Source organism: Panulirus ornatus, chromosome 69, assembly GCF_036320965.1.
Source record: "Panulirus ornatus isolate Po-2019 chromosome 69, ASM3632096v1, whole genome shotgun sequence".
Classification (NCBI taxonomy): domain Eukaryota; kingdom Metazoa; phylum Arthropoda; class Malacostraca; order Decapoda; family Palinuridae; genus Panulirus; species Panulirus ornatus.
In genome coordinates, this window is record NC_092292.1 from 14,031,450 (window position 1) to 14,045,448 (window position 13,999).

Sequence of the window (13,999 nt, forward strand, 5' to 3'; positions counted from 1 at the left end):
CCACACACGCAAATATACATACCTATACATCTCAATGTACACATATATATACATAAACAGACACATACATATATACCCTTGCACACAATTCACACTGTCTGCCCCCATTCACTCCCATCGCCACCTCGCCACACATGGAATACCATCACCCTCCCCCCTCATGTGTGCGAGGTAGCACTAGGAAAAGACAACAAAGGCCCCATTCGTTCACACTCAGTCTCTAGCTGCCACGCAATAATGCCCGAAACCACAGCTCCCTTTCCACATCCAGGCCCCACACAACTTTCCATGGTTTACCCCAGATGCTTCACATGCCCTGATTCAATCCACTGACAGCACGTCGACCCCAGTATACTACATCAATCCAATTCACTCCATTCCTTGCCCTCCTTTCACCCTCCTGCACGTTCAGGCCCCGATCACACAAAATCTTTTTCACTCCATCTTTCCACCTCCAATTTGGTCTCCCACTTCTCCTCGTTCCCTCCACCTCTGACACATATATCCTCTTGGTCAATCTTTCCTCACTCATTCTCTCCATGTGCCCAAACCATTTCAAAACACCATCTTCTGCTCTCTCAACCACGCTCTTCTTATTTCCACACATATCTCTTACCCTTACATTACTTACTCGATCAAACCACCTCACACCACATATTGTCCTCAAACATCTCATTTCCAGCACATCCACCCTCCTGCGCACAACTCTATCCATAGCCCATGCCTCGCAACCATACAACATTTTTGGAACCACTATTCCTTCAAACATCCCCATTTTTGCTTTCAGAGATAATGTTCTAAACTTCCACACATTCTTCAAGGCTCCCAGGGTTTTTGCCCCCTCCCCAACCCTATGATTCACTTCCACTTCCATGGTTCCATCTGCTGCCAGATCCACTCCCAGATATCTAAAACACTTTACTTCCTCCAGTTTTTCACCATTCAAACTTACCTCCCAATTGACTTGACCCTCAACCCTACTGTACCTAATAACCTTGCTCTTATTCACATTTACTCTTAACTTTCTTCTTTCACACACTTTACCAAACTCAGTCACCAGCTTCTGCAGATTCTCACATGAATCAGCCACCAGCGGTGTATCATCAGCGAACAACAACTGACTCACTTCCCAAGCTCTCTCATCCCCAACAGACTGCATACTTGCCCCTCTTTCCAAAACTCTTGCATTCACCTCCCTAATGACCCCATCCATAAACAAATTAAACAACCATGGAGACATCACACATCCCTGCAGCAAACCTACATTCACTGAGAACCACTCACTTTCCTCTCTTCCTACACGTACACATGCCTTACATCCTCGATAAAAACTTTTCACTGCTTCTAACAACTTGCCTCCCACTCCATATATTCTTAGTACCTTCCACAGAGTATCTCTATCAACTCTATCATATGCCTTCTCCAGATCCATAAATGCTACATACAAATCCATTTGCTTTTCTAAGTATTTCTCACATTTATTCTTCAAAGCAAACACCTGATCCACACATCCTCTACCACTTCTGAAACCACACTGCTCTTCCCCAATCTGATGCTCTGTACATGCCTTCACCCTCTCAATAAATACCCTCCCATATAATTTACCAGGAATACTCAACAAACTTATACCTCTGTAATTTGAGCACTCACTCTTATCCCCTTTGCCTTACCAACCAGTCAACAATACAGTCACCCCCTTTTTATTTATTTATTTATTTTGCTTTTTATATTATTTATTATTTATTTTGTTTTGTCGCTGTCTCCCGCATTAGCGAGGTAGCACAAGGAAATAGACGAAAGAATGGCCCAACCCACCCACATACACATGTATATACATACACGTCCACACACACAAATATACATACCTATACATCTTAATGTATACACATATATACACACACAGACATGTACATTAATACACATGTACATAATTGATACTGTCTGCCTTTATTCATTCCCATCGCCACAGCACCACACATGTGTGCGAGGTAGCACTAGGAAAAGACAACGAAGGCCACATTCGTTCACACTCATTCTCAAGCTGTCATGTATAATACACTGAAACCACAGCTCCCTTTCCACATCCAGGCCCCACAGTACTTTCCATGGTTTACCCCAGACACTTCACACGCCCTGATTCAATCCATTGACAGCACGTCGACCCCAGCATACCACATCATTCCAATTTACTCTATTCCTTGCATGCCTCTCACCCTCCTGCATGTTCAGGCCCCGATCACTCAAAATCTTTTTCACTCCATCTTTCCACCTCCAATTTGGTCTCCCACTTCTCGTTCCCTTCCCCTCTGACACAAATATCCTCTTGGTCAATCTTTCCTCACTCATTCTCTCCATGTGACCACACCATTTCAAAACACCCTCTTCTGCTCTCTCAACCACACTCTTTTTATTACCACACATCTCTCTTACCCTATTATTACTTACTCAATCATACCACCTCACACCACAGATTGTCCTCAAACATCTCATTTCCAGCACATCCACCCTCCTCCGCACAACTCTATCTATAGCCCATGCCTCGCAACCATATAACATTGTTGGAGCCACTATTCCTTCAAACATACCCATTTCTGCTTTCCGAGATAATGTTCTCGATTTCCACACATTCTTCAACGCTCCCAGAACTTTCGCCCCCACCCCCACCCTATGATTCACTTCCGATTCCATGGTTCCATGCGCTGCCAAATCCACTCCTAGATATATAAAACACTTCACTTCCTCCAGTTTTTCTCCATTTAAACTTACCTCCCAAATGACTTGTCCCTCAGCCTTACTGTACCTAATAACCTTGCTCTTATTCACATTTACTCTCAGATTTCTTCTTTCACACACTTTACCAAACTCATTCACCAGCTTCTGCAGTTTCTCACACGAATCAGCCACCAGCACTGCATCATCAGCGAGCAACAACTGACTCACTTCGCAAGCTCTCTCATCCACAACGGACTTTACAAAACTCTTGCATTCACCTCCCTAACAACCCCATCCATAAACAAATTAAACAACCATGGAGACATTAAACACCCCTGTCGCAAACCAACATTCACTGAGAACCAATCACTTTCCTCTCTTCCTACACGTACACATATATATATTTTTCTTTTCTTTCATACTATTCGCCATTTCCTGCCTCATCAAGGTAGCGTTAAGAACAGAGGACTGGGCCTCTGAGGAAACATCCTCACCCGGCCCCCTTCTCTGTTCCTTCCTTTGGAAAAAGAAAAAAAAAAATATATATATATATATATATATATATATATATATATATATATATATATATATATATATATATACATATATATATATCTTTTCTTTTAAACTATTCGCCATTTCCCGCGTTAGCGAGGTAGCGCTAAGAACAGAGGACTGGGCCTTTTTTGGAATATCCTCAACTGGCCCCCTCTGTTCCTTCTTTTGGAAAATCTAAAAAAAAAAAAAAAAAAAAAAAAAAAAAAAAAAAAAAAACGAGAGGGGAGGATTTCCAGCCCCCCGCTCCCTCCCCTTTTAGTCGCCTTCTACGACATGCAGGGAATACGTGGGAAGTATTCTTAATCCCCTATCCCCAGGGATAATATATATATATATATATATATATATATATATATATATATATATATATATATATATATATATATATATATCAGCTGGTGGCTGATTCATGTGAGAAACTGCACAAGCTGGTGACTGAGTTTGGTAAAGTGTGTGAAAGAAGAAAGTTAAGAGTAAATGTGAATAAGAGCAAGGTTATTAGGTACAGTAGGGTTGAGGGTCAAGTCAATTGGGAGGTAAGTTTGAATGGAGAAAAACTGGAGGAAGTAAAGTGTTTTAGATATCTGGGAGTGGATCTGGCAGCAGATGGAACCATGGAAGCGGAAATGGATCATAGGGTGGGGGAGGGGGCGAAAATTCTGGGAGCCTTGAAGAATGTGAGGAAGTCGAGAGCATTATCTCGGAAAGCAAAAGTGGGTATGTTTGAAGGAATAGTGGTTCCAACAATGTTGTATGGTTGCGAGGCGTGGGCTATGGATAGTGTTGTGCACAGGAGGATGGATGTGCTGGAAATGAGATGTTTGAGGACAATGTGTGGTGTGAGGTGGTTTGATCGAGTAAGTAACGTAAGGGTGAGAGAGATGTGTGGAAATAAAAAGAGCGTGGTTGAGAGAGCAGAAGAGGGTGTTTTGAAATGGTTTGGGCACATGGAGAGAATGAGTGAGGAAAGATTGACCAAGAGGATATATGTGTCGGACGTGGTGGGAACGAGGAGAAGTGAGAGACCAAATTGGAGGTGGTAAGATGGAGTGAAAAAGATTTTGTGTGATCGGGGCCTGAACATGCAGGAGGGTGAAAGGAGGGCAAGGAATAGAGTGAATTGGATCGATGTGGTATACCGGGGTTGACGTGCTGTCAGTGGATTGAATCAGGGCATGTGAAGAGTCTGGGGTAAACCATGAAAAGCTGTGTAGGTATGTATATTTGCGTGTGTGGACGTATGTATATACATGTATATGGGGGTGGGTTGGGCCATTTCTTTCGTCTGTTTCCTTGCGCTACCTCGCAAAAGCGGGAGACAGCGACAAAGCAAAAAAAAAAAAAAAAAAAAAAAATATATATATATTATTAGTGAAAGAGAAGATAGAGGCATTTGGACGATTTCTGCAGGGAAATAATGCAAATATGAGGGAGGTGTATACGAGAAAGTGGCAGGAGGTCAAGAGAAAGGTGTAAGAGGTGAAAAAGAGGGCAAACGAGAGTTGGGGTGAGAGAGTATCATTAAATTTTAGGGAAAATAAAAAGATGTTTTGGAAGGAGGTAAATAAAGTGCATAAGACAAGGGAACAAATGGGAACTTCAGTGAAGGGGGCAAATGGGGAGGTGATAACAAGTATTGGTGATGTGAAAAGGAGATGGAGAGAGTATTTTGAAGGTTTGTTGAATGTGTTTGATGATAAAGTGGCAGATATAGGGTGTTTTGGTCGAGGTGGTGTGCAAAGTGAGAGGGTTAGGGAAAATGATTTGGTAAACAGAGAAGAGGTAGTGAAAGCTTTGCGGAAGATGAAAGCCAGCAAGGCAGCGGGTTTGAATGGTATTGCAGTGGAATTTATTAAAAAAGGGGGTGACTGTATTGTTGACTGGTTGGTAAGGTTATTTAATGTATGTATGACTCATGGTGAGGTGCCTGAGGATTGGCGGAATGCATGCATAGTGCCATTGTACAAAGGCAAAGGGGATAAGAGTGAGTGCTCAAATTACAGAGGTATAAGTTTGTTGAGTATTCCTGGTAAATTATATGGGAGGGTACTGATTGAGAGGGTGAAGGCATGTACAGAGCATCAGATTGGGGAAGAGCAGTGTGGTTTCAGAAGTGGTAGAGGATGTGTGGATCAGGTGTTTGCTTTGAAGAATGTATGTGAGAAATACTTAGAAAAGCAAATGGATTTGTATGTAGCATTTATGGATCTGGAGAAGGCATATGATAGAGTTGATAGAGATGCTCTGTGGAAGGTATTAAGAATATATGGTGTGGGAGGAAAGTTGTTAGAAGCAGTGAAAAGTTTTTATCGAGGATGTAAGGCATGTGTACGTGTAGGAAGAGAGGAAAGTGATTGGTTCTCAGTGAATGTAGGTTTGCGGCAGGGGTGTGTGATGTCTCCATGGTTGTTTAATTTGTTTATGGATGGGGTTGTTAGGGAGGTAAATGCAAGAGTTTTGGAAAGAGGGGCAAATATGAAGTCTGTTGGGGATGAGAGAGTTTGGGAAGTGAGTCAGTTGTTGTTCGCTGATGATACAGCGCTGGTGGCTGATTCATGTGAGAAACTGCAGAAGCTGGTGACTGAGTTTGGAAAAGTGTGTGGAAGAAGAAAGTTAAGAGTAAATGTGAATAAGAGCAAGGTTATTAGGTACAGTAGGGTTGAGGGTCAAGTCAATTGGGAGGTGAGTTTGAATGGAGAAAAACTGGAGGAAGTGAAGTGTTTTAGATATCTGGGAGTGGATCTGGCAGCGGATGGAACCATGGAAGCGGAAGTGGATCATAGGGTGGGGGAGGGGGTGAAAATCCTGGGGGCCTTGAAGAATGTGTGGAAGTCGAGAACATTATCTCGGAAAGCAAAAATGGGTATGTTTGAAGGAATAGTGATTCCAACAATGTTGTATGGTTGCGAGGCGTGGGCTATGGATAGAGTTGTGCGCAGGAGGATGGATGTGCTGGAAATGAGATGTTTGAGGACAATGTGTGGTGTGAGGTGGTTTGATCGAGTGAGTAACGTAAGGGTAAGAGAGATGTGTGGAAATAAAAAGAGCGTGGTTGAGAGAGCAGAAGAGGGTGTTTTGAAGTGGTTTGGGCACATGGAGAGGATGAGTGAGGAAAGATTGACCAAGAGGATATATGTGTCGGAGGTGGAGGGAACAAGGAGAAGAGGGAGACCAAATTGGAGGTGGAAAGATGGAGTGAAAAAGATTTTGTGTGATCGGGGCCTGAACATGCAGGAGGGTGAAAGGAGGGCAAGGAATAGAGTGAATTGGAGCGATGTGGTATACCGGGGTTGACGTGCTGTCAGTGGATTGAAGCAGGGCATGTGAAGCGTCTGGGGTAAACCATGGAAAGCTGTGTAGGTATGTATATTTGCGTGTGTGGACGTATGTATATACATATGTATGGGGGGGGGGGGGGCCATTTCTTTCGTCTGTTTCCTTGCGCTACCTCGCAAACGCGGGAGACAGCGACAAAGTATAATAAATAAATATAAATATATATCTGTTCTTAATATTCTTAATACCTTCCACAGAGCATCTCTATCAACTCTATCATAAGCCTTCTCCAGATCCATAAATGCTACATACAAATCCATTTGCTTTTCTAAGTATTTCTCACATACATTCTTCAAAGCAAACACCTGATCCACACATCCTCTACCACTTCTGAAACCACACTGCTCTTCCCCAATCTGATGCTCTGTACATGCCTTCACCCTCTCAATCAATACCCTCCCATATAATTTACCAGGAATACTCAACAAACTTATACCTCTGTAATTTGAGCAGAGGAAAGTTGTTAGAAGCAGTGAAAAGTTTTTATCGAGGATGTAAGGCATGTGTGCGTGTAGGAAGAGAGGAAAGTGATTGGTTCTCAGTGAATGTAGGTTTGCGGCAGGGGTGTGTGATGTCTCCATGGTTGTTTAATTTGTTTATGGATGGGGTTGTTAGGGAGGTAAATGCAAGAGTTTTGGAAAGAGGGGCAAGTATGAAGTCTGTTGGGGATGAGAGAGCTTGGGAAGTGAGTCAGTTGTTGTTCGCTGATGATACACCGCTGGTGGCTGATTCATGTGAGAAACTGCAGAAGCTGGTGACTGAGTTTGGAAAAGTGTGTGGAAGAAGAAAGTTAAGAGTAAATGTGAATAAGAGCAAGGTTATTAGGTACAGTAGGGTTGAAGGTCAAGTCAATTGGGAGGTGAGTTTGAATGGAGAAAAACTGGAGGAAGTGAAGTGTTTTAGATATCTGGGAGTGGATCTGGCAGCAGATGGAACCATGGAAGCGGAAGTGGATCATAGGGTGGGGGAGGGGGCGAAAATCCTGGGGGCCTTGAAGAATGTGTGGAAGTCGAGAACATTATCTCGGAAAGCAAAAATGGGTATGTTTGAAGGAATAGTGGTTCCAACAATGTTGTATGGTTGCGAGGCGTGGGCTATGGATAGAGTTGTGCGCAGGAGGATGGATGTGCTGGAAATGAGATGTTTGAGGACAATGTGTGGTGTGAGGTGGTTTGATCGAGTGAGTAACGTAAGGGTAAGAGAGATGTGTGGAAATAAAAAGAGCGTGGTTGAGAGAGCAGAAGAGGGTGTTTTGAAGTGGTTTGGGCACATGGAGAGGATGAGTGAGGAAAGATTGACCAAGAGGATATATGTGTCGGAGGTGGAGGGAACAAGGAGAAGAGGGAGACCAAATTGGAGGTGGAAAGATGGAGTGAAAAAGATTTTGTGTGGTCGGGGCCTGAACATGCAGGAGGGTGAAAGGAGGGCAAGGAATAGAGTGAATTGGAGCGATGTGGTATACCAGGGTTGACGTGCCGTCAGTGGATTGAAGCAAGGCATGTGAAGCGTCTGGGGTAAACCATGGAAAGCTGTGTAGGTATGTATATTTGCGTGTGTGGACGTATGTATATACATGTGTATGGGGGGGGGGTTGGGCCATTTCTTTCGTCTGTTTCCTTGCGCTACCTCGCAAACGCGGGAGACAGCGACAAAGTATAATAAATATAAATAAAATATATCTGTGTGTATATGAGTGGAAGGGCCATTCTTCGTCTGTTACCTGGCATTACCTCGCTAAACCACAGCTCCCTTTCCACATCCAGGCCCCACAAAAATTTCCATGATTTATCCCAGATGCTTCACATGCCCTGGTTCAATCCACTGACAGCATGTTGATCCCGGTATGCCACATCATTCCAATTCACTCCATTCCTTGCATGCCTTTCACCCTCCTGAATGATCAGGCCCCAATCGCTCTATATTTTTTTCAGTCCATCCTTCCACCTCCAATTTGGTCTCCCACTTCTCCTCATTTCCTCCACCTGACACATATATCCTATTTGTCAATCCTTCCTCACTCATTCTCTATGTGACCAAACCATTTCAATACACCCTATTCTGCTCTCTCAACCATGCTTTTTCTATTAGCACACATCTTTCTTACCCTTTCATTACTTACTTGATCAAACCACCTCACACCATATATTGTCCTCAAACATTTCATTTCCAACACATCCACCCTCCTCCACACAACCCTATCTATAGCCCATGCCTCACAACCATATAACATTGTTGGAAACACTATTCCTTCAAACATACCCATTTTTGCTCCCCGAGATAAAGTTCTCGCCTTTCACACATTCTTCAATGCTCCCAGAACCTTCACCCCTCCCCCACCCTGTGACTTAATTCTGCTTCCTTGGTTCCATCCACTGCTAAATCCACCCCCAGATATCTAAAATACTTAACTTCCTTCAGTTTTTCTCCATTCAAACTTACCTCCCAATTAACTTGTCCCTCAACATTAATGAACCTAATAACCTTACTCTTATTCACATTTACTCTCAGCTTTCCTCTTTCACACACTTTACCAAACTCAGTCACCATTTTCAGCAGTTTCTCACCCAAATCAGCCACCAGCGCTGTATCATCAGCGAACAACAACTGACTCACTTCCCAAGCCCTCTCATCCACAACAGACTGCATACTTGCCCCTCTGTCCAAAACTCTTGCATTCACCTCCCTAACAACCCCATCCATAAACAAATTAAACAGCCATGGGGACATCACACAGCCCTGCCAGAAACCAACATTCACTGGAAACCAATCACTTTCCTCTCTTGCTACTCATACACATGCCTTACATCCTCAATAAAAACTTTTCACTGCTTCTAGCAACTTACCTCCCACACCATATACTCTTAATGCTTTCCACAGAGCATCTCTATCAACTCTATCATATGCCCTCTCCAGATCCATAAATGCTACATACAAATCCATCTGTTTTTCTAAGTATTTCTCACATACATTCTTCAAAGCATACAACTGATCCACACATCCTCTACCACTTCTGAAACCATACTGCTCTTCCCCAATCTGATGCTCTGTACATGCCTTCACCCTCTCAATCATTACCCTCCCATATAATTTCCCAGGAATACTGAACAAACTTATACCTCTGTAATTTGAACACGCCTTTATCGCCTTTACCTTTATACAGTGGCACTAAGCATGCATTCCGCCAATCACTAGGCACTTCAACATGAACCATACATACACTGAATATTCTCACCAACCAGTCAACAACACAGTCACCCCCTTTTTTAATAAATTCCACTGCAATACCATCCAAACCCGCCACCTTGCCAGCTTTCATCTTCGGCAAAGCTTTCACTACCTCTTCTCTGTTTACCAAACTATTCTCCCAAACCCTCTCACTTTGTACACCACCTCGACCAAAACACCCTCTATCTGCCACTCTATCATCAAACACATTCAACAAACCTTCAAAATACTCACTCCATCTCCTCACTTCACCACTACTTGTTATTACCTACCCATTAGCCCCTTCACCGATGTTCCCATTGGTTCTCTTGTCTTATGCACTTTATTTACCGCCTTCCAAAACATCTTTTTATTCTCCCTAAAATTTAATGATACTCTCTCACCCCAACTCTCACTTGCCCTCTTTTTCACCTCTTGCACCTTTCTCTTGACCTCCTGCCTCTTTCTTTTTTACATCTCCCAGTCATCTGCACTATTTCCCTGCAAAAAATCATCCTAATGCCTCTCTCTTCTCTTTCAGTAACAATCTTACTTAATCCCACCACTCACTACCCTTTCTAATCTGCCCACCATCCACCTTTCTCATGCCACAAGCATCTTTTGCGCAAGCCATCACTGCTTCCCTTAATACATCCCATTCCTCCCTAACTCCCCTTACATCATTTGCTCTCACGTTTTTCCATTCTGCATTCAATCTCTCCTCGTACTTCCTCACACAAGTCTCCTTTCCAAGGTCACTTACTCTCACCACTCTCTTTACCCAAACATTCTCTCTTCTTTTCTGAAATCCTCTACAAATCTTCACCTTCGCCTTCAGAAGATATTAATTAGACATCCCTCCAGTTGCCCCTCTCAGCACATTAACATCCAAAAGTCTCTTGCACACGCCTATCAATTAACACGTAATCTAATAACTCTCTCCAGCCATCTCTCCTACTTACATATGTATACTTATGTATATCTCTCTTTTTAAACCAGGTATTCCCAATCATCAGTCCTTTTTCAGCACACAAATCTACAAGCTCTTCACTATTTCCATTTACAACCCTGAACACCCCATGTACACCAATCTTACCCTCAACTGACACATTATTCATCTTTGCATTCAAATCACCCATCACTATAACCCGGTCTCATGCATCAAAGCTGCTAACATACTCACTCAGCTGCTCCCAAAACTCTTGCCTCTCATAATCTTTCTTCTCATGAACGGTGCACAGGCACCAATAATCACCTCTCTCTCTCCATCCACTTTCAGTTTTACCCATATCAATCTAGAGTTTACTTTATTACACTCTATCACATACTCACACAACTCCTGCTTCAGGAGTAGTGCTACTCCTTCCTCTGCTCTTGTCCTTTCCCCAACCCCTGACTTTACTCTCAAGACATTCCCAAACCAATCTTTCCCTTTACCCTTGAGCTTCATTTCACTCAGCCAAAACATCCAGGTTCCTTTCCTCAAACATACTACCTATCTCTCCTTTTTTCTCATCTTGGTTACATCCACACACATTTAGACACCCCAATCTGAGCCTTTGAGGAGGATGAGCACTCCCCGCACGACTCCTTCTGTTTCCCCTTTTAGAAAGTTAAAATACAAGGAGGGGAGGGTTTCTAGCCCTTCGCTCTTGTCCCCTTTAGTCGCCTTCTACAATACATGGGGAATGGGTGGGAAGTATTCTTTCTCCCTTATCCACATCCAGGCCCCACAGACCTTTCCATGGTTTACCCAAGACATTTCACATGTCCTAGTTCAGTCCAATGACAGCATGTCATATTCACCATTTCCCATGTTAGTAAGGTAGCATCAAGAGCAGAGGACTGAAAATTATAGGGGGGAAATCCTCACTTGGACCCATTCTCTGTTCCTTCTTTTGGAAAACTAAAAACTGAATGGGAGGATTTCTAGCCCCCTAGCCTGAGCAAGGTACCCATTTTATACCTGTCTGCCATTTCTCACATTAGCGAGGTAACCCCAAGAACTAAAGAAGAAAAGGCTTCAATTGCTCATATCCATTCTCTAGCTGTCTTCCGTAATGCACTGAAACCACAGCTCCCTATCCGCAAGGCCTTATGGACCTTACCATGGCTTCCCCTGGCTGCTTCATATGTCCTGTTTCAGTCTAGTGACAGCACTTTACTCCTTTATACCACATAATCCTTAAAACTGAAATCGTTTTGGTAGCAATCAACCACAGAGTTTCATTGATATCTAACAAAAAAGCAGCAGCCATACCTGAGATGCTCATACTTCCAAACTCCCTCATCTTGGGTTTCTGGTGCATTAAGAATAGTGTCAATATTATTGTGGTCAAGGCGAATGGTTTGTTGTATATACTGTTGCACTACAAGAGTTGAGTCCATCTCTTCATAGGCCTCATCACACCAGCGGTAAAAGTTCTGAAATCAAATGTTAATGATAAATATTCCACTATGGAGTAAATCATCTTTTCTGTGTCATTCTCATTTGTGCTTGATGTGTTTATGCCTCTTTGGTACAGCTAAGGTTGTACTATCTTAAGTGTGAGTTTACCAATTAACTGATAACAAATGGCTAGCTTGCCTGCCTATAATGACATGAATACCATTAACTTTTTGAATTTAGAGTAAAATCATTCATTATTGCTGTGAAGCTTTTTTTAAATTGTATCCAACAAACCACTGCACATAATAACAAAGACATGATTTGACAGTTGATAGCCCTATAACATTCTGGGAACATATCCCACGTTTCACTCTGTATCACATGTCCACACTGTCTCTCAACCATAATATAATAATGTGGCAGTCTCTTGTACTACATATTTTTCCTATGAGACTCTCTGAGATAAATTACGTATTTCTGAAAAATTGAAAGCATGGCATGTAACAATGCATGTGACAGTTTCATACACCACAATTTTCTTTGCCTTTCAAGCTCTGACATATTTTGTCAAAAAAATCTATCAAATATAAGACAGGAAAATGTCATATACCTATTAATCGATCATCTAAACAGAAACTATTATCCCTAAGAATCTCATTTTCTTACTTCACAAATAACACTGTAAACAAAGATTTTGTCCCATGGAAAAAAATATGTTTCGTAAGTATTTCTACTTGCTGAATCTAAATATGTATTCAGAATTACTCTATCACCCATTTTTTTTGTTTAAGCATACTTGCATATCACTACATACTGCATATATGTAACAGTGCTCTACAGAGCATCTGAAACAGAGAGTCTAACAAACATGGCTATTTTCAGTTTGTGAAGTGCAATAGCTTCTTTTTGAAAGCACAATCCTAAGGAAATGACTCACCAGTGGCCTGCAGAAACACAACTGGAAATGTGGGGACATTCAAACAGTGTCCACTCCTGAGTAGCAGTTCTCTGTTAGTTGCAGGCAAGAACTCAGTGTGTAAACATGTGTCTTTTCCATTCTGTTGCCAGATTGAGCTTTCGTGTATTTAAAAGCTGTGCTGATACCCCCATCAACCATTATAATGCCAAAAACTGTGTAAACAGTCCGAAGTCTTACACTACATCTGCAGTGAACTGACATTCATAGTGCAAAAACTTTCTTTCACACACCTCATTAAAAAATGCTATGAGCATTACTTTGTAAAGCACGTGACTAGGATAACAGATGGGTTCCCATGTTTGCTGTGCCACCTATGTCAGGCTTCTCACAGCATGGGCAAAAGTTCATGCCATATGCCTTTTGCCATTACTATGGTGTGGACAGAACCCAATGATCACGCTTCAGATTGCTACCTCTGCCAGACAAATATAACTGGTAAAACATCAAAAGCCTAGCGTACTGTTAAATATCCAAATTTACCACCTGCTCTGAGGCCTCACAGTCAGGAATTACCTGTGCCAGAGCCTCCAAGAAACATGATACTGAGTGACGAGTCTGTGAAAAGAAAGTAGATCAAGTAGAGGACAATGTGGATCCAACATTTGACACAAGCTGTTCTTGAAGTGAACAATATTTGCTGAGTCAAGTAGATCTTAATGATCTCGTCCATGATTTAAATTTGTCCAAAAAGAAAGCTGAACTTTTGGGTTCCAGGTTAAAGGGCTGGAATCTTCTCCAGATTGAAAGTAAAGTTTGTTTTTATCTTGATCACCATGTCATTTTCAAAGCATTTTTCTCCCTTGAAGATGGTCTGGTGTTTT

The 13,999-nt window shown here is 42.3% G+C and overlaps 1 protein-coding gene across 1 annotated transcript in view; it reads right to left on the minus strand.

Moving 5' to 3' along the window:
* The window catches only part of Mob4 (MOB kinase activator 4), a 57,046-nt gene that overhangs the window by 39,840 nt on the left and 3,207 nt on the right, over positions 1-13,999 (minus strand). The window contains exon 2 of the mRNA XM_071660216.1: positions 12,071-12,234. Within this exon, the coding sequence (XP_071516317.1) occupies positions 12,071-12,234 (164 nt within the window). The remainder of the gene's footprint in view (positions 1-12,070; positions 12,235-13,999) is intronic.